Below are 18,319 nucleotides of genomic sequence, written 5' to 3' on the forward strand. Positions count from 1 at the left end.
CACTCCTTGAAAGAGAAGAGACCTGAAGAACAGACAAATAAAGGATCATTCCCAAGATCACAGGGTGACTAAGTAGAGTCAGGATTTAGATCTAGGCAGCTGGAGGCCAGAGCTGGCCTTCTTAACCACTAGCTTGGCCTCTCCTCACGTAATCTCCAGCTATAGATAAGATCTTGCCAAATCTCAGGGAATGTTTCAGCTTATTTCAGCTTCTTCTGACTAGAAGAATATTCGCCATGTGAAATTTGGTAGAATCTAATGGTTCTAGACAGGAGTCCGGCACACGAGTGTGCGTGGAGTATGCCTGCTGTTCATAAACCGCAGCCTTCCGAGCGCCATGCTGCAAACACTGCAGAAAACACTGCACACCTTGGTGAAGACGTGTGCATCCCTAACAGATGCCTGGACTGCTTCTGAGGTTGATGGTGCACCGGTGTCTCTGAACATCAACCTTTGACCTCCTCAAGAGTGTCCATCTGCACACATATGCACACACATGCATATACCGTAAAATAATAATAATAATAATAATAATAATAATAATAATAATAATAATAATAATATTTAACTGTGTTTGTAGTCACAGGATGCATTTTTTTTAAATTTCCAATGATCCAGCAAGGCTCCAGGCAACTCCTTAGGTCTCCCCAAAGCTAATATATTCAGTGAAGAATGAGCCCAAGGAGGATCCAGATGATGGTACAGAGAAACTCATGGCACGGGAGTGGCTACTGATCTCTCTACCCATGGTTCTTTCCCATTTATCTTCCCAGGGAGCAAAGACAGTGAGCATCTTTTAGCACCTGTTCCTGTGTCCCTTACTTGCAATCATTAAAGACTTCTCCGTCGGCCCCAAATGCGATATCTAGCGGTGGATCCAAGGATTGCATTGCAAAGGCAATACAGCATATCTCCTGGATGAAGTCACTGAGGACGCAGAAGTCAATTTCAGGAGGGAATGAGATCTTGGGGTTGACGTTCATGGCACGGATCACATCCTGAAAAACAAATGATGGCATCGACTGGCGGTGACATCCAGAGGATTCTCAGCATCGTGTGACTGATGGGAGATGGGAAAGAGCATGTGAACGAAAATACATGGGTCCAGAAAGGGAGGCAGGTGTACCGTGAGGAGAAGGATGCTGCTGCTCACTAGGGAAAAAAGAGAAGACACAGCAGAAACAAACTGACAGCAAGAAGAATCCCTCTTTAAAAAAAACTGAAGGAAGAGGCCCATGGTGTTTATTAGTTCATATGTGTGTGTGTGGGGGGGGGGGTACGTGTTATTATGGGTGTGAGCACATAGGAATGTGGAGTTCATAGGTTAATGATGGATGTCTTTCTATTGCTCTCAGTCTTGTTTCTTGAGACAGGGTCTCTCACTGAACCTGATTTAGATAGGCTGTCAGGCCAGCCAATGAGTCCCAGAGATCTACCTGCCTCTGACCGCTCATGCTGTGATTATAGACATGTGCCACCTCATCCAGATTTTATGTGTGTGCCTGGGACCTGAACTCGGGTTTTCACCCTTCCATGACGGACGGCATTTTACCAACTGAGGCATCTTCCCTCCTGACCTTTCTTCCATGAGTGAATGTGGGAGATACCAGCCCAAAACTCTGGCTATTACTCCACTACACCATAATGTAAGTAAAATAGCTTGCTTTTTGCGCTAGACAAACGGCCCGCCTCCTTTCGTTGGCCTCTCCCAACAGCTGTGCGGGGATAATGATCTCTGAGGCTCCTTGTCAGAGATTAGAAAGCCAGAGCCCCGAGAGCTTAAATGAATGTGGGAGGCAACACAGTAGTCATGTGACAAAGTCAAGGCCAAATCAGTACTCATTTCCCAGAATCCTTGCTCTTAAGAACTAAAATATTTCAACTCCCAATCTCAAAGACCCACCTAAAGGATGGAAGTATAAAGCTCAGAACATTTCCCCGTAAGATGCCTAGGTAAGAAACTAAAGAGATGGCTCAGTGCGTAGAGCATTTACCACAAGCATGAGGCCCTGTGTTCAAATCCCAGCACTCTCAGAAATTCAGGGTAGCTGTCTTAGCACTAAAGAGGCAGAGACAGGAGGTTCCCTGAGCAACCTGGCTAGCTAAAGTACCTAAGTTGGCAAGCTCAACAAGAGACCTTGCTTTAGCAATTAGAAAGTGATCAAGGCAGATACGCAGTGTCAACCTCTGACTTCCACAGATGTGTACACACCCCACAGACACACAGATACACATGCACGCGCGTGCGCGCACACACACACACACACACACACACACACACACACGCACACCACTTGCATACATATACAGAAGGAAAGCAGTCAATAAGAACTGGTTTTACAGGGTAAGTTGAATGTTGTGCTCCTCTACCCTGTAGACAAAATACCAAAGATACAGTTGGATTCCTAAGTGGTCAGTATTCGGTCATCATCAGCCATTATCAGTCACATGCTAGTCCTCAAAAGAGACCCAACACTTACGTTAACACTGCTCTGAGAGTCATATAGATCAAGATGACAAATGATATAGTCCAGGACTACACACTCGAAGTCATTTGACCCCACGTGCGACGGGGTCAGCATCTTCCTCACCCGGATCTTGAAATGCCTGAACGCCATTTTAGCTACATGAAACGCCTCCTGCACATGAAAACACAGCAGGTTTATCTGATGAGGAGGGGGGAAGGTCCAAAGAAAGGAATTAGGGAGAATTCAGAATGCAACATCAAACAGGCATCTAGATGACCAAACACGGCTGGTCAAACATGGTTTTGACCGGTGAGATAATATGATCTTCAGTGTTAAAACATTTGTAGAAATACATGTGATGACACACTAATTTTAAGACAAGCAAGCATTGTGTTGGTAACTCTGGGTGCCAAAAAGCAGCACGATGCAGACCCAGGGACCTAAGTCCTGTACTGGGGACACACAGCAATGTCATGGTACCTGCCAACATGTTAAGAGAAAACACCCTTGATGTGGGAGGGTTTTCTGTTTGAGTTGATTTCATCGGTTAATACAGAAACTGCCTGGCTCATTTGATTGGCCAGCGCTTAGGTGGGCAGAGTAGACAGAACAGAATGCTGGGAAGGGAAGTTAATAAATCGCCATGCCTCGCCTCTCTGGGGCAGACCGCCATGCCTCTCCTCAGGGAGACATGCAATGAAGCCAGCCACCAGGTCAGACATGCTGAATATTTCCCAGTAAGACACCGCTCGTGGTGCTACACAGATTATTAGATATGGGTTAGTCAAGATGTGAGTAAGAGGCTGAAACTAATGGGCCAGACAGTGTTTAAAAGAATACAGTTTGTGTGTTGTTATTTTGGGGCATAAGCTAGCAGGCGGCTGGGAGCCGGGCGGGACGAAAAGCAGGCCTGCCTGCAGCCCCTCACTACACACCCTGCCCCAGATTTCCCAACAAGCCTTTATCCCATATCTGTTACCCCATATCCCATATGCAGTAACACTGACAAGACTTGGTTTCTTAGGCTTTAGCCAAATCCCTTTAACCAAATCACAACGTAGCTTTAACCAAATCACTCTTAGTTACATAAACTAGGGCCTGGCAAGATCCTCTTATGATGAACCAAATGGTAAATGCTTTCTTTAGGCTTCACTGGCTACCATTTCTGGCACTGATTAATTTTTTATCACACCTCTTTAAAAGTATAAACCCATTCTTCCTTCTTAGCAGCTGGGCAGTGTTTTAGAAACGAGCCAGAAGTGGCCCGGGCACATAGCTTGCTGACCTTTGACATAAATGAATAGACCCAGGATTTCTGATATGTCTGCTCTCACACTAACAAGGTGGGCTTGTAGTCTCATATCACAAAAGGTACACTATCAGTCGATTTGACGGGAACCCATTTGGGACAGTCCTGTGTTGTGGACACTGCAATAAATGTCTGGTCCATGTAAGTGCTAATAGCATATTTGATAGTTCACAGTTGGAACAAAAATGAATAGCTCCCAAATATATTTAATGAAAGGATGGGAGGGAAGGAAAGGAGGACTGGAATCCCCTCTCCCCAGTGACTTCAGGATGTACCAGCCTTTTAAGATTGCACAGTTCATTTGGTGATGGATCTCCCACTGCCCCAAGGACCCGAAGTCCAGTTGCAGATGTCGCATTTACCACTGTGGCGATGTAAATGATCCGCTGCACCGTCTCCGCCCTGTCGATGCAACGCCGCAGCAAGCACTGTGCGTCCAGACGGGCCTGGGAATAGGCATCGCTGAATCGGGACAGGAGAGCCGCTTTGCGAGCCACGCTGGACATTTTGGACCGGTTTGGGGACGGGCTTCTGACCTTGGCCATTGCGGTGCAGGGGCTGTTGGACCGGCTGCGGCTGCGGCTGCGGCTGCGGCTGCGAGGAGGGCTACAGCAGGTAGGGCTAGGAGACCGGCTCCTCACTGACCTGCAGGTGAACAAGAATCAGCTGGGCAAGACTGTGACTCGCTCTTCCCTCATTCCTGGACTTCTTGAGCTCTTAGTCTTCTCAGCATACACTTCACAGATGACACACTAATTGCCCTACAGCCTCTCACATGTGGACAGGCAGAGGGTCTGTGGAGACGGCCTCCCCACTAGGAGTAGCATTTTTGTCTCCAAGGGCCCCAGAAATGGGAGAGAATACTCCATATTTACCCAGCAAATTAGTAATCGCAAAGCCCTTTCATCATGAGAACCCCAACTTATATTTTCAGTGTCTCCAACTTTGACTGCTGAGCATTTCACAAAGGGGGAACTGGTAGTCCTCGAGGACCAACTGGAGGTACCGCCACCAAATGAGGACCGGAGTTAGCATACAAGTCAGATGCTGGAGCTTCTTAGGCTGACCTCGAAGTACTAACACAGCATCCAAGTACCTCCCAGGACCTTGTGATTGAAACTGGGCTGCTATCAAGAGCAAAGTAAACTATTCGAGGTCACACCAGTCAGTGCCACGGCAATGAGGCCCGGAAGAGAAGCCTTACAGAAGGAACTATGCAAGTACGACGGTGAAGCTGTCATCCAGTCAGCCTACTCTGTGAGTGGGGACTGTCACCTTCCTCCCTGGCGTGGTCCATTCCCCTGGGGCAAATACTTCTACTACTCACATTGGCTGATCAGCTCCAGTCAGTATCGGCACTGCACAGAGGAACTGCACAGAGGAGAGCCTCCGCAAAGGAAGGACTCAGGAACCATGGAGGCAAATGTGGATAGGCATGGAGCCAATGCTTCAATAACCTCACTCAAGAGGTGCCAGAGGGGAGAGGGGACTGGCGCAAGTGAGAAACTGCAGTGTTGGTGACACAGCTGCTTTGTCCTCACGCACCCTACTCCTCTCCCCATTGGGTTGAACAGTGGGGTTTCATGAAAACAACCTATGCATGGCCCATCAACAAAGTGAGAAGAGAAGTGTGGTTCTTCTTCACACCTCGTATTCCACCACCCGAGACACTGAGGCAGGAGGATGGCAGACCTCACGACAATTCTGACTACATAGTGAAAGGCGGGACAATCTTGGTTACAAAACGGGACTGTGGCTCAAGGGGAAGAACGCAGTGTGGTAAAATGAACAACCGTCTCTAGTCACTGGACACAGGACTCCCGGGCTTCTGGGGAAAGAGCGTCAGGTTATGGAACATTCTTTCAGCGTATACTATCCATTGAAGAAACAGCTCACACAAGCCTGGTTTCAAGGGCAAGACACCACCTTCGTAAGTTCTCAGGCATTTTTCCTGGATAGAAGGTGCAAGTTCGCGGGCTGGAGAGATGGCTCAGCCGTTAAGAGCACTGACTGTTCTTCCAGAGGTCCTGAGTTCAATTCCCAGCAACCACATGGTGGCTCACAACCACCTATAAGGAGATCTAGTGCCCTCTTCTGGCCTACAGGCAGGATACTGTATAAACAAACAAACAAATAAATAAGTAAAGAAAGAAAGAAAGAAAGAAAGAAAGAAAGAAAGAAAGAAAGAAAGAAAGAAAGAAAGGTGTAAGTTCAAGAAAAAACCCTTTTACAAACCGGAGCTCCCCAGGACATTGGGGTTTTGATTTCAACTCTGTCATCCTCTCCCTACTGTTCAGGCTTTAGCTACTAAGTAAGAAAAACCCTAAAAGGCAAACGAAAGGATCTGAGAGAGTTTGTCAGACCTTCCCTGGAGACCGGACTTTTCAGCAGACAACACAGCTATCTCATCCTTCAGATTTTGGAGATGTTTCTCATAGTCGAACATCACCTCTTGGCCCCGTGGTTCTAAGCCCCGTACATCTGAAGCCCGTGCGTCTGAGCCCCGTGCTTCTGAGGCCCGTGCTTCTGAGGCCCGTGCTTCTGAGCCCCGTGGTTCTGAGGCCCGTTTGCTTGAAGCTCGACGTTCAGATCTTGAAGCCTCTGAGCGCCGACTCTCTGAGTTTCTGTGACGAGCGTCTTCTTGAAGTGATTTAAGTCTAACAACAACAACAAAAAAAAAAATGGGAATGAGAAAGAAAGGAAATAGGGTGGGAAAAAAATGAACCAATGTTTTAGGAGGTAGGGAAGAGATTAGAAAAGGAAGAAGAAAGGAAGGAAGAAAACGAGGCCACTCGCATGCCATTGCTGCATGGGGAGATTCCGAAGGAAACAGATGTGAACACATACAATAAGTAAGGGACAAAATCACAGAGATAGGGATTCACCCCACTTCTACAGCTTCCAAGGTGGGGGGCTCCCTGAAGAAAGGCTATGTACATGGGTCCTCTGGGAACAGCAGCATTTACAACTGAACTCAACTTCCTCGCACTAAACTCCAAAAGCATTTACCCTTCAAAACTTAGTCCAACCCTGGTATAATCCCTACACTCAGGAGCTCATTTCTTGAACGAAGTATGAAGGAAGGGTGCACAAGGGTAGCTGGAGGTATGGACTTCTAAAAAAATAATGCAACATTAAAATAAAAGTGTTAGAAATAAAATCGGCATCCTCATTATGATTCGAAGAGGTGTGACCACTATAACAAAAGCCCGAGAACCTGCCTGCTTTGATGAAGACGACAACAGTGGAGGAGGAAAAGAAGAAGATTGGGATGTGATGGAGCCAGAGCACTGAAGGATTTAAAGGCGCACTAGAAACAACGGAAGACAACTGGGTAACATCAGCCATGAGTTCAAGGTGGTGGACCAACCAGGGCCTAAGAGATCAAAATGAGGCAGGGGAAGAAAGACGTGGAAAACATAACAGCATCTCAAGAAGCCTCAGGAGTGTTCTAGAAGAAATTAACACTAGAACATATATAGAAACTCAATTAAGCTAAAATACATGTGAAAAGTATCCAAAGATGTGTGCCTTGGTGTGTGCATATATGTACATATAAAATACACTTCCCACTTGCTCCTTTGGGGGAAAAGGAGGGAGGCTTCAAAATTAAGAGAAGATAAAGGACGTGTAGCGCACTGTTTCCCTCTAGAAACAATCACTAGGATCTAGTCCAAAGTCTAAGTTAAGATTTGCCAAAAATTTATTCCAATGTCTTTTAATCCAGAATTAAAAGTTAATATCCAAGTACGTGCTCAACATGAAGGAAATTCTAGAACAATTTAAGATGATGAACCTATTTAAAACTAACTTCTGCATTACTTTTATCTCGATGATAATATGTATGTATGTATGTATGTATGTATGTATAATGAAAAGGTGGAGTCCAAAACCGTATAGACCTCAATCTGATCTTAGCTGTTTCAATCTACTAACTGGAAGAAATAAACTGGTAATGTTAAGTGTCATAGTATGAGGAGAGGGATTTTAGGCTCCTGGATACTATGCTACATTTTAGAAATTTCCTGTAGTAGCAAGAAATTCTTGTAGTGAGAAAAAGAAGCTAAGTATTCATAAAACGCCACCACCCTTCCTCATTCATGGTGAAGTCTTGCATTTGTAATAGACCACTGAAAAGCCTAACTCGGTGGCTCGGCAGCAGCTGCAGGGTTCTATGGGTTCTTGTTTTCTTACTGCTTTTTTAGCTGATTTATCTCCTCCTCTGCAGCCATGAGGGATATGGTTGATCTGTTCTTGGTTCCTTCAAGACTCTTTCCAGTGTCAGCCAGACTGTAAGAGAAATCAGTAACTAAAACCAGATTTTCCCAAAATGGCAGACTTTCCAACTCAAGGCATAAATTTTCTAGGAAACTTCTGGCCTGAGTTATAAATTCGCCATTAAAAAAAAAAAAACCATCAGATTCTCAGCCTTCAGACCATGTTGTAGACTTTATGATGGAGTCAAAGAGAAACATGCCAGCATCCTGCTTGGTCAAACGCAGGGAGATTACAAAGCTAGTCCCTAAAGGACTGTGATAACTATCAACATTAGATGGTAAAGGATAAAACTCAATTCCTACTGAGTCCTCTTACATTACCTACCATTTCCATCCAGACCCCAGGTAGCCTCTCTATGGAAGCTCTCCATTTTCCACTATGGGCCAATTCCTAGTCTCAGTTTTCACTGTATGACTTTACTTATTTTACTTTTTCGATGTAAAAATAGTCATTCATCCATTGTGGTGGTGAACTGTAGTTACCAACTTGATTCTATTAAGAATCCTGTCAAAGTAAGGGTTTGGAGGTATGTCTATGGGGATGTTTTCAGGGAAGATTAACTGGAAAGAGGAAGAATAACCTTTAGTAGAGTCAGAGCATCCCATGGGCTGACTAGTGGGGAGCGGGAAGAGGTAGCCACTGAAGGCTAGCATTCTCCTATCTCTACTTCCTGATCCACAAAGACATGAGCAAGCAGCTTCCAAGTGCCTCCAATACCTTGTCTCTCCGGCACACCTTCCTCTCTGTGATAAACTATATCCCTCTAAACCATGAGCCAAGATAAACATTTTTCTCCTAAGTTTCATCTAGTCCGGTATGCTGGTTAATTTTATGTCAGCTTTGACACGAGCCACAGTCATTTTGGGAAGACAGAACTTGAATTGAGAAAATGTCCTCACGAGCCACAGTCATTTGGGAAGACAGAACTTGAATTGAGAAAATGTCCTCACTAACCTGTGATGCATTTTGCTCACTGATTGCTCTCTGAGGGCCCAGCTCACTGTGGGCAGTGCCACCCTTAGGCAGGAAGCCCTAGGTGCTGGAGAAAGCAGGCTGAGCAAGCTATAAGGAGCAAGCCAGTGAGCAGCACTCTTCCATGACCACTGCATCATTTCCTGTCTTCAGGTAACCTGCCACGAGTTCCTGCCTGCCTTCCCTGGATGGGGTACTACAAGCTGTATGATTAAATAAATGCCTTCCTCCCAGGCTGATTTGGGTCATGATGTTTTATCACAGCAACAGAAACCCTAACTAAGACATCAGTTTTTAAGTCACTGACCAAAATTGGTCCTAAAAAGCAGGGCTGTGACTCCCTGACCAGAAGGCTCATGCGACTGGCGTGTAGTTTGAAACTGCAGACTGGAGAAAGCCCTAGAGGCTGCAATTGGAGCTTAATGGATCTCCGGGAGGAGTTTCGAGGACCAGAATGAAGATACTAACCATGTGAGCTATAGAAGCAGGAATGGTACCAGCTCAGATTTAGACTATCAGAACTTCACAGGGAATGGGAGTAGAAGCCTTTCATGTCATTCTGGCCAAGAACCTGGCTGCCTTCTGTCCACACCCCGAGGCTGAACTTAAGAACAGTGCATCGTTTGTTTGGCAAAGGGAATTCCAGGTCAACATGCTATCCAGGTTGTGGTGTGGTGATTGCTCACCGCACTTCCCAGATTTACAGTGAGAGAGAACGATGGAGCATAAAGACGGGAAAGTGTGTGGTGTGTTGAAGAACCACGTGACCCTGTCTAAGGCTACAAACAGAAGCATGTGGTTTAGTGGGGAAAGAAACGTGGACCCAGTTCAAGTTGAAGAACAGGCAGGAAGAGGTTAAAGACATTAGCACCATTAATGAGAAACTTTGGATGCTGCACAGGGACAACACAAAAGTTGCCTAAAGGACAAGATCCCAACCAACAAGAGTTCCTGGGTATGTTCATGTAAATTCATTTAACAGGAGAATGCCTGAGAAAACATGGCCTTCGTGGTACAGCACAGAAAAACAACTGAATAAGAATGTGTTTTCCTGGGTTAAGTGGAGAAGTCCCACAGGTTGCTGCGCTATGTATGGTCCAAGGGGGCTAGGTTACATCTCAAGATGGCGGGAGAAGTTTGGGTGAGGCATACGTACTGGTTTTGCGCATGTGCGCTGTAAGAATGAAGGAGAGAGACATGGAGGTGAGAAACCAAGGATCCAGAAAACCAGTGAGAGCAGGTGATGTGTATCAAGGTTGGTTAGCCTGCATGCAGCTGCAGACTGCACTGTGCACGAAACCGTGAAAGTACAGCTTATGTTGCAGTGAAGACCCCAGAAAGACGGGACTACCTGTAAAGCCAGTGGAGCCTAGATAATTCCACAAGAACCCCGATGCCACACTTGGAGCCTCAGGATTTGGTTTTTGCTAGATCTGTCTTGCTTTGCTCTGTTCTTTCTGTGCTTCAGTTAATACCTTTAAGGAATGGGCATGTTTACTGTGTCGCTGTATATTCAAAGTATAGAACTGACTTTTTAGATTAGATGGGTTAATGGAGCCCCTTGAATCTCAGAAAAGACTTTAAACTTGCACTTCTGAACAATTCTAGAACTCTTAACGCGTTGGGAATTCCTAGAGATGAACTAAATGCATTGTGCACTTTGAGATCCGCATGAGGCTATACAAGCCAGTACATAATACTTTGATGTAAAGCCCTGTACTTGGGTGTTAGGCTAGTTAGAGTTGGGATTAGTGACGGTTGCTTTTCCAAATTCTCTTTTTATAGCGTCTGCGCTCAGGCAAGCCACAGTGCATGTGTAGAGGTCAAAGGACAACTTGTGAGAGTCATTTCTGCCTTTCCAGACATGGAACTTAGGTCATCAGGCTTGGCAGGAAACACCGTTTAACCACTGAAGCCAGCCTTGTGGCAGTTAATTCTGATGAAAAAGCGAGAAGCATCTAAGGTGTCAGCGTGGCACTCCTTTAGAATCCTGTCCATGAAGGTCCTTCCATATAAGATTAGCCAAGAGAGAAAGGCATTCTCTAACGTGGACAAGACCATCAGATACTTCTGGGGAAACTAGGAAAAGGAAAAAAAGCCAGCACAACAACAATATCCCCTTTATCTTCTTCAGTCCCCCAGTATGTGAGCAAGCAGCTTCCTGCTGCCACAAGCAGGAGCTGCTCCTTCTACCATGGCTTCCCTGCCATGGCGGACAATATTGCCTCCCTTACATTGCTTTTTCAGTAGATATTTGGTCACAGCATGAAGAAAAGTAATGTGTGTGTGTATGTGTGTGTGTGTGTGTGTGTGTGTGATATAGATATATATGGTTTTATGTCATTGATTTCCACCACTTACTAAGGACAATTGTCCAAATGACTTGGTCAAAATTAGTATCCAGGAATCTCAACTTGAATTAAGCCACATCACCTTTCTCTGACCAGAGAATTAAAATTTAGCCAGTGAAGGTCTGATGGACATTGGATGGAGACCAGTGGTTCTCAATGGAACTGTCCTGGTACAGGGGGACATCACAGGCTCACAAAGGGTCCACAACATCTGTGACTTGCCTCTCATGAAATATCTAGACTGTTTCCATCACAGCAATCCTGAGGATAGAAAGTAAGAGTCTTTTAGTGAAAAAAAAAATAATAGGGGGTAAGTCATCGGAATCTTGTTATGGTTTAAATCTTCAGTGTGTGCCCAGAGCTCAAGTGGGATAGGCTTGATGCCTGGCTGGAAATCCTATGGGGGCACTGGGACCTGCTGGGAAGATACAAGGAGCATGTCTTCAAGGGGACACCGAGACTGTCCCTTCTCTCTTCACTGCCCAGACTGTATGAAGTTAGGCATTTCTCTTCACTGTGCACTCCCTGTCGTGATATGTGCCTCATCACAGTCCCCAAGTGAAGGGGCCCAGAAACCACGATCTCTGAAACCATGAGCCCAAATAACTGTTTCTCCTTTTAAGTTATATATCTTGGGTATTTTGTCACAGGGTTGGAATCTGACAAACATGGGTCTTCACCGAGAGAATAAAGCCGACAGGAAAATAACGGGAAGAAGAATTCATACTAACCCCAAAGAATCGGGCAATCGGTTACTACTTACACGTGAGCCCACCTCCACCTTCCACATGCCACCAGACACAGCTTCAAGTTCAACGTGCTCTCTTCTGCTGAATGCCGTTCACATTTATCTGATATTCATACCATAAACTACAAACTGTACTACTCCTCTTTACCCTCAGCACTTAAAGCCCATCACACAGATCTTTGTGAAAGATGAAATACGAAATGAATGAAAAAAATAAACTGTCTACAGTCTAAAAGACTGCTGGATTAGAAATGGATTAATACAGCTGTTGCAGGTTGAAGGGAAATTAGCTTGTTCTTTGAAAGAATTGAATCTATTACGGATTTTTAATGTAAATGTGGAAAGATGATTTCTTTAGTTCTCTCTTGATGAGAACTCTCTTGATGAAAGAGCTGAAGAAAATCAACAGTAACAACAAAAATGAACCAAGGGAAAAGTACAGACAGATGAAGTACTCCCCCTCCTTGCACACAGTATGAACATATATGTACACCTGCACACACACAGTTCTAATGCCACACATTTGGATGACATCAGGAATAGATAAGAGGTAGATAAGATATAGCTTCTTAAACTAGAAGCTGTTTTAGTCAGGTAAATATCCTTTATTTAAATGGTTTGTTATGGATTGGTTTGATTCTTTGAGCAAATTTCTGGTATAGGAAACACACACTTCATCATTTTGGAGATCTTCGATAAAAACAGAATAAGATCCAAAGAGATGTTAAACAAAACTAAGCAAAACAGGAACATGGCAGTAAGTATCTCCATGTGAGCTTCTAGAAGGAAAGGAAGTCACTCAAAAGTAATAAAGTAAACGGAACACGTGACATGAAAGGATGGGTTGGTGTTTCGGACACTATTCTTACAAATTTCTGTCCTGGAAGCATTTTTCAAAGACAAAGTTTTAAAAAAAAAATATGCATTCACCAATGTGGTGGTTTGAATAAGAGTGGCTCCCATAGGCTCATATATCTGCATTCTTAGCTGTCAGGGAGTGGCACTACTTAGATGGATTAGGAAGCGTGGCGTTTGGAGTAGATATGGCCTTCGTAGAGAAAGTGTGTCACTGGGGATGGGCTTTGAGGTTTGAAAAGCCAAAACCAGACCCAGTGTCTTTCTCTTCCTGCTGCCTGCAGATCTGGGTATAGACCCCCCAGCTACTTCTCAGCACCCTGTCTGCCTGCACACTGCCATGCTTCCCTCCATGGTGACAATGGACTAAACAAACCTCTGGAACTGTAAGCCAGCCCCAGTTAAATGCTTTCGATGATAAGAGCTGCAGTAATCATGGTCTCTTCACAGCACCAGAACACTGGCTAAGAGTCAAGATTCCTGGTCCTTATCACCCCTTTAGAGTGGTTGTGAGGCCCGTGCAACAAACAAACAAAGGGAAGTAGAAAATCCTGTCCCCATCTGTGCTAGTGGACGTCAAAATGCAACAAATTCTCAAAGCTTTCCCTTGTAACTAGAGAAACCAGAAGGTCCTCACCATCTGAAGCAGTTGCCAGGAAACTGAACCAGACAAGACCCAACTCAGAACCCAGCAGCATAAAACACTAGTGCCCAGAGGGAACCAAGGCCAGCAAAGACCACAGGACAGTACAAGACCCAAGCGACTCACTTTTAGGGATGCCTAAGCATAGATCAAGAAAAGAATCCCACAAGAGACAAACCAGCTCAGAAGGGAAATGTCTCTTGGAATTTAGTAGACACTTTACACAAAGAGGATTTATGATAAAGGAGATAAGCCCATCTCACCTAGAAGTGGTGAACGGAAGGATCAGCTAACACAAAACACATTCGCGTCCTGAGGAACTCAGCTTTTGTGTGTGCATTTGGCTACTGCAGTTGTGTGACTGTTGCCTAGGTGTGTGCGGAGGTGCAAGCACACGCAGTGTGTCTGGAGTATAGTGTGTCAAAGTGTTGACAGAGTGAGCTAACAAGACTTCCACCTTTACATTTCTGTTTCTATGCATTTGAGAAGGAAATTTGCATCGTTTTTTATTATCAAGCAAAATGCAAGATTTTCCATGTAAGGAAAAAAAAAGGAAATTCCACCAGAGAACAAGAGAGAATCCCAAACTATTCCATCCATGACTTTCTCACTGTTCCATCCACGGTAGGAATGAAGTGGATGCTAGGGATGGGGAGGGTTGTGTGTGTGTTGTTGTTGTTGTTGTTTTTATTTGTTTGTTTCTAAATTAAGCATGTCAAATGGTGCCCCATATAAATTGCCTACCTTCAGACTGAAAGCCTGAAATTTTTTGCAGTGATTCCAGAAGCTTAATCTGACTCTTTTCTGTTGCCTGACCTTGCCTAACTTTTTTTTTCTTGCCTAACTTTTAAATATAGATACATACATATATATACATATACGTCACATACCATGTTACATATGTATATATATATATGTATATAATAGCTAATTATTCAAAAACCTTGATTAAGTTTACAATTCTCCCAATAAAATATAGATGCTCCCCTAAGAGATAATAGACACAGTGGGTCTTGACAGGATCTAGATAAGGTAAGTGATATGTGTAGTGGCTTATGCCTCTATGCCATTAATTCTATCTCTTCAGAGGCAGAGGTAGGTGGATCTCTGTGAGTTCCAGGTTAGTCATAGTCTACATCTTACCAAAAAAAATAAACAAAAAACAAAAATAAACAAACAAACGACTGGGTCATAAGGCTCTGGCATGCCTATGAGGGATTATATGGATTGGGGTAATTAATGTCTGAAGCAGCCTGCCTGCCAGACTGACCAGCAAGAGAGGAGAGCTGAGCCTAGCATGCATTGCCCTCTGCCCCTTGACCGGATGCGAGGACAGCAGCTGCCCCGATTCAGCCGCCATGATGAAATTTATTTCCCCAAAATAAACTTCGAGTCCCTTAAACTCGGATCCTCTGTCTCAGCATCGAGAAAAGTAGCTGATACAGGTATTCCTGCTCTGCTTCTTTTTCTCAGTCTTCCTCTTCCTCTCACCTTTCCCCGCTCCTGCGACCTTCTCCTTCTACATGGTCTCTGGACTAACAGACTGGTATCTACTGATATTTATCTAAAACATGAGCTGTGATGGAGGTGAAGAACCAAGGATCATAAAATGCAGAAACCGAGGCCCCAACTCAGTCATAAGTTCCCCCACATCTTCTACTCCCTCCCTCTCCCCGCTTCCTCCCTTACACACACACACACACACACACACACACACACACACACACACACACTTATTTGCAAATCCCTACATTTTACATGACCCATTATTCTCTTTTCAAACTTAAAAAGTAATTAATTTTAGAATAATTCTGTTTGAAAAAAAGATAACTTGCATTCCTCTTACTCGTCTTGAACCTGGTTTTGTTGACTCTCGGGGCTGGATTCAATGTCTAATTGCTCTTGGTCCTGATCCTGAAAACTAGCTTCTCTCGTTTTGTCTCTAACATACATGTCCTGGAAAGAAAAAAAAAATTAGTGTGGACACATGACAAAAACACGCCACTTAGCAAAAGAAGCTTCATTCATTTGTGTAAACTTTCTCCAGCAGGAACCCTCAGTAGCTGCTCTGGAGGTGACACAAGGCGGGCTCGGAGGGAGGTGGCAGTTTGTGGATCAGTGTAGGGATGAGTTTTGTGTGTTTGTTCCTGGTTCGAAACTCATCTACTGCGGGCTTCACTATATATACATTACAACTCGATTTTAAGTGTAGACTTTAAAGCATCATCCTACATCACCTCTACTCCCGGAATAAAAGGATGACTAACCCAGAATAATACCCACAGACAGTAAAATTCTAGCCATTGTATGTCCTCAAAAAGTATTAATGACAACTGTCACCTCTAGGTAAAGAGAAATCTTACCAGGTGCCAGGCTTGCTACAAACCTGTTTGTTTTTGTATACCTACCATGCTTTAGAAATCAGGATCGCAACATTAAGTTGGCAAACTTATTGTCCCCGTGTGGCCAGTAGGTAAATGGGACCATCAAAGTCTATAACTCCCCAGGGTTTCTGTCCAGTTTGGTTCTCACCTAAGCAGAAACTGTTCAACTACTGGTTCTTGCTCAGAACAGCCCACTCTAACTACGTTTCTCTGTAGCTTTGGGGAACTATGTCCATTTTTATAAGTCTATGCAAAGCCATTTAAACATCTGGAAGTAAAATTACTGGTTGCCGTTGTATATAATGTGACTATGCTGTGTTCCTCAAGAGTATGTGGATTGGAAGTTTGGGTCCTGGTGTTCCAGATGACAGGTAGGGCGTGATGGGAGAAGCCATTAGAACATGGAAAACCGGAAGTTCTCATGAGACTCGGGCTAGTTCTCAAGAGAGTTACTATGGCCCCTCCCTGTGTCCTGGCTCCCAGGGATGTGCTCACTCCCTTCAGGACATATGCCCACCAACATATTGCTGTCTCCTGCAGGAGTTTGTTGTGGCAACAGAAAAACACGATGGGACTGCTGTCTTAATTTTGGTATGCATCATGCTTGTGCTCTGGATTCCAACTATCTAGAAAGTTCCACTGCTCATGGAAGTCACCAGTGCCAGGCCTACGTGAGAACACTGTTTGCTCACTTTTCCAAACTTGGAAGTACCAGTTTTATGCGGCCGCATCATCCTTGTGCGTCCTTACCTTGGTCTCTATAAGTTTTCCCACGTTTACAGAGCTGAAAGATGTCTCCAGCAAAGGCAAAAGGCGACCCTTGATTGTTGCCACACCCTCATTATGTCCTCCTAAGAGAATGGACACGGCAGATCAGCAGGGTGGGGGAGGGGTCCCAGCCAGAGGACATGGGCACACACACACACACACACAGTCGCACAAACAGAAAAGGAGAGGGTTTGAAGGGCGGGGAGGCAGAAGTTGCTCTCACCTTCTTGGGCTGTCACTGTGAGGATCCCGAAGAGTTGCGCCTGCACTTTGGCCACTTGTTCGATGAGTCCGATGCAGTAATTTAGGTTTTCGTCACAGGAGTTTGTCTGTAAAGTCAAACAGAAGACATCCGTACAGTTCCTTGTTTCTGGAACTGGCTGCAGATAGACGTGACTGTGTAATCCGGGGGCTACCAGGCTCCGCCCAAGATCTATTCCTCTGAACCCAGCTGTCATTTGGCGACTCTCTGTTTGAACTCAGTTCTATACACCATGACTGGGCCTGGCAGGAAAAAAATCTCTTGAGCAATCCTGTTTCTAGATTTCCAGATCGACCAGGTAAATGCAGAGGAAGCATTTTCCTCCTGTGGAGGAGGGGAAGTGTGAACCCCAACACCCCCAAAGCTATTGACTTGATCAACGATAATTGCCTGAGGAAGTTGTTTGTGGGTGTTTAACCCCCTGAGGTTTGAGGAATTACTTTCATAGCAATGATTCTACTCAGAATCCTGAGAGTTAAAAAAGAAAAAAATCCCCTTATGAACCAAAGAGACTCTTTACACCCCAATGCACATTGTCACCTCATTCATCTACTTTATCATATTGTGCATAACATTCAGTTCTTGATATTATATGTGCCAAGACTACAACTCCTTTAACAGCAGGACGGTATTATGCTGGGTGCAGGATGCTATGGGGGAGCAGGACAAAAGGAGGCCCATGGCCACTAACAGATGACAGCAGGGAGTGTAAGGGGCATCAAGTCCACTGAAAAGCTGCTGTCTTAAAAAATCGGGGAAGGGTTCTAAAGTCTGAGAAGAAATTAAGTCAACGAGGTAGTTTGTGGGAAAGAGATGGCCCTACTGGACATGGAACCCTTTCAGAGATGAGAATGGAACTCTAGAAGGTCATGTGGGCCTCTTGATTTTTATTCTGGGTTGGTCTTTATTTATTGTTCATAGCTAGACCTTGAACTGACTCCAACAATCAAGAAGCTCTGGATTCAAATCCCACTCTCCGCCAGCAAGATGAATTCTTTTACGAAAGGCATGTAAATGAGATACTGCGTCCTTGGATTTAGGAAGGAGTTGACGTTGTGTGCTAACTCAGCCTAGATCCTCAATTAGAAGTGTGTCCGTGGTTTCCCACCACCTGCTTCCATGCCTTGCCTGCCGCCCAAAGGTGCATTTGTGTACACACCACAGATATTCATGCCTGTATCCCAAGACAAGTCACAACATGCCCAGCTCCCTACTCAAAGCACTGCTTAAGATGCTTGAGTTACGATAGGATCACATTATCCAATTAGCCCTATCATCTGA

At 44.7% G+C, this 18,319-nt stretch overlaps 1 protein-coding gene across 1 annotated transcript in view; it reads right to left on the minus strand.

Moving 5' to 3' along the window:
* Positions 1–18,319, minus strand: part of Spata18 (spermatogenesis associated 18) — a 31,040-nt gene that overhangs the window by 6,916 nt on the left and 5,805 nt on the right. Inside the window, exons 2-10 of the mRNA XM_038309674.1 lie at positions 17,000–17,105; positions 16,759–16,859; positions 15,471–15,580; positions 7,972–8,067; positions 6,317–6,434; positions 6,141–6,226; positions 4,140–4,422; positions 2,481–2,639; positions 823–998 (exon numbers count right to left, since the gene is read on the minus strand). Coding sequence (XP_038165602.1) covers positions 823–998; positions 2,481–2,639; positions 4,140–4,422; positions 6,141–6,226; positions 6,317–6,434; positions 7,972–8,067; positions 15,471–15,580; positions 16,759–16,859; positions 17,000–17,105 — 1,235 coding nt within the window. The remainder of the gene's footprint in view (positions 1–822; positions 999–2,480; positions 2,640–4,139; positions 4,423–6,140; positions 6,227–6,316; positions 6,435–7,971; positions 8,068–15,470; positions 15,581–16,758; positions 16,860–16,999; positions 17,106–18,319) is intronic.

This window comes from Arvicola amphibius, chromosome 1 (genome assembly GCF_903992535.2).
Source record: "Arvicola amphibius chromosome 1, mArvAmp1.2, whole genome shotgun sequence".
Classification (NCBI taxonomy): domain Eukaryota; kingdom Metazoa; phylum Chordata; class Mammalia; order Rodentia; family Cricetidae; genus Arvicola; species Arvicola amphibius.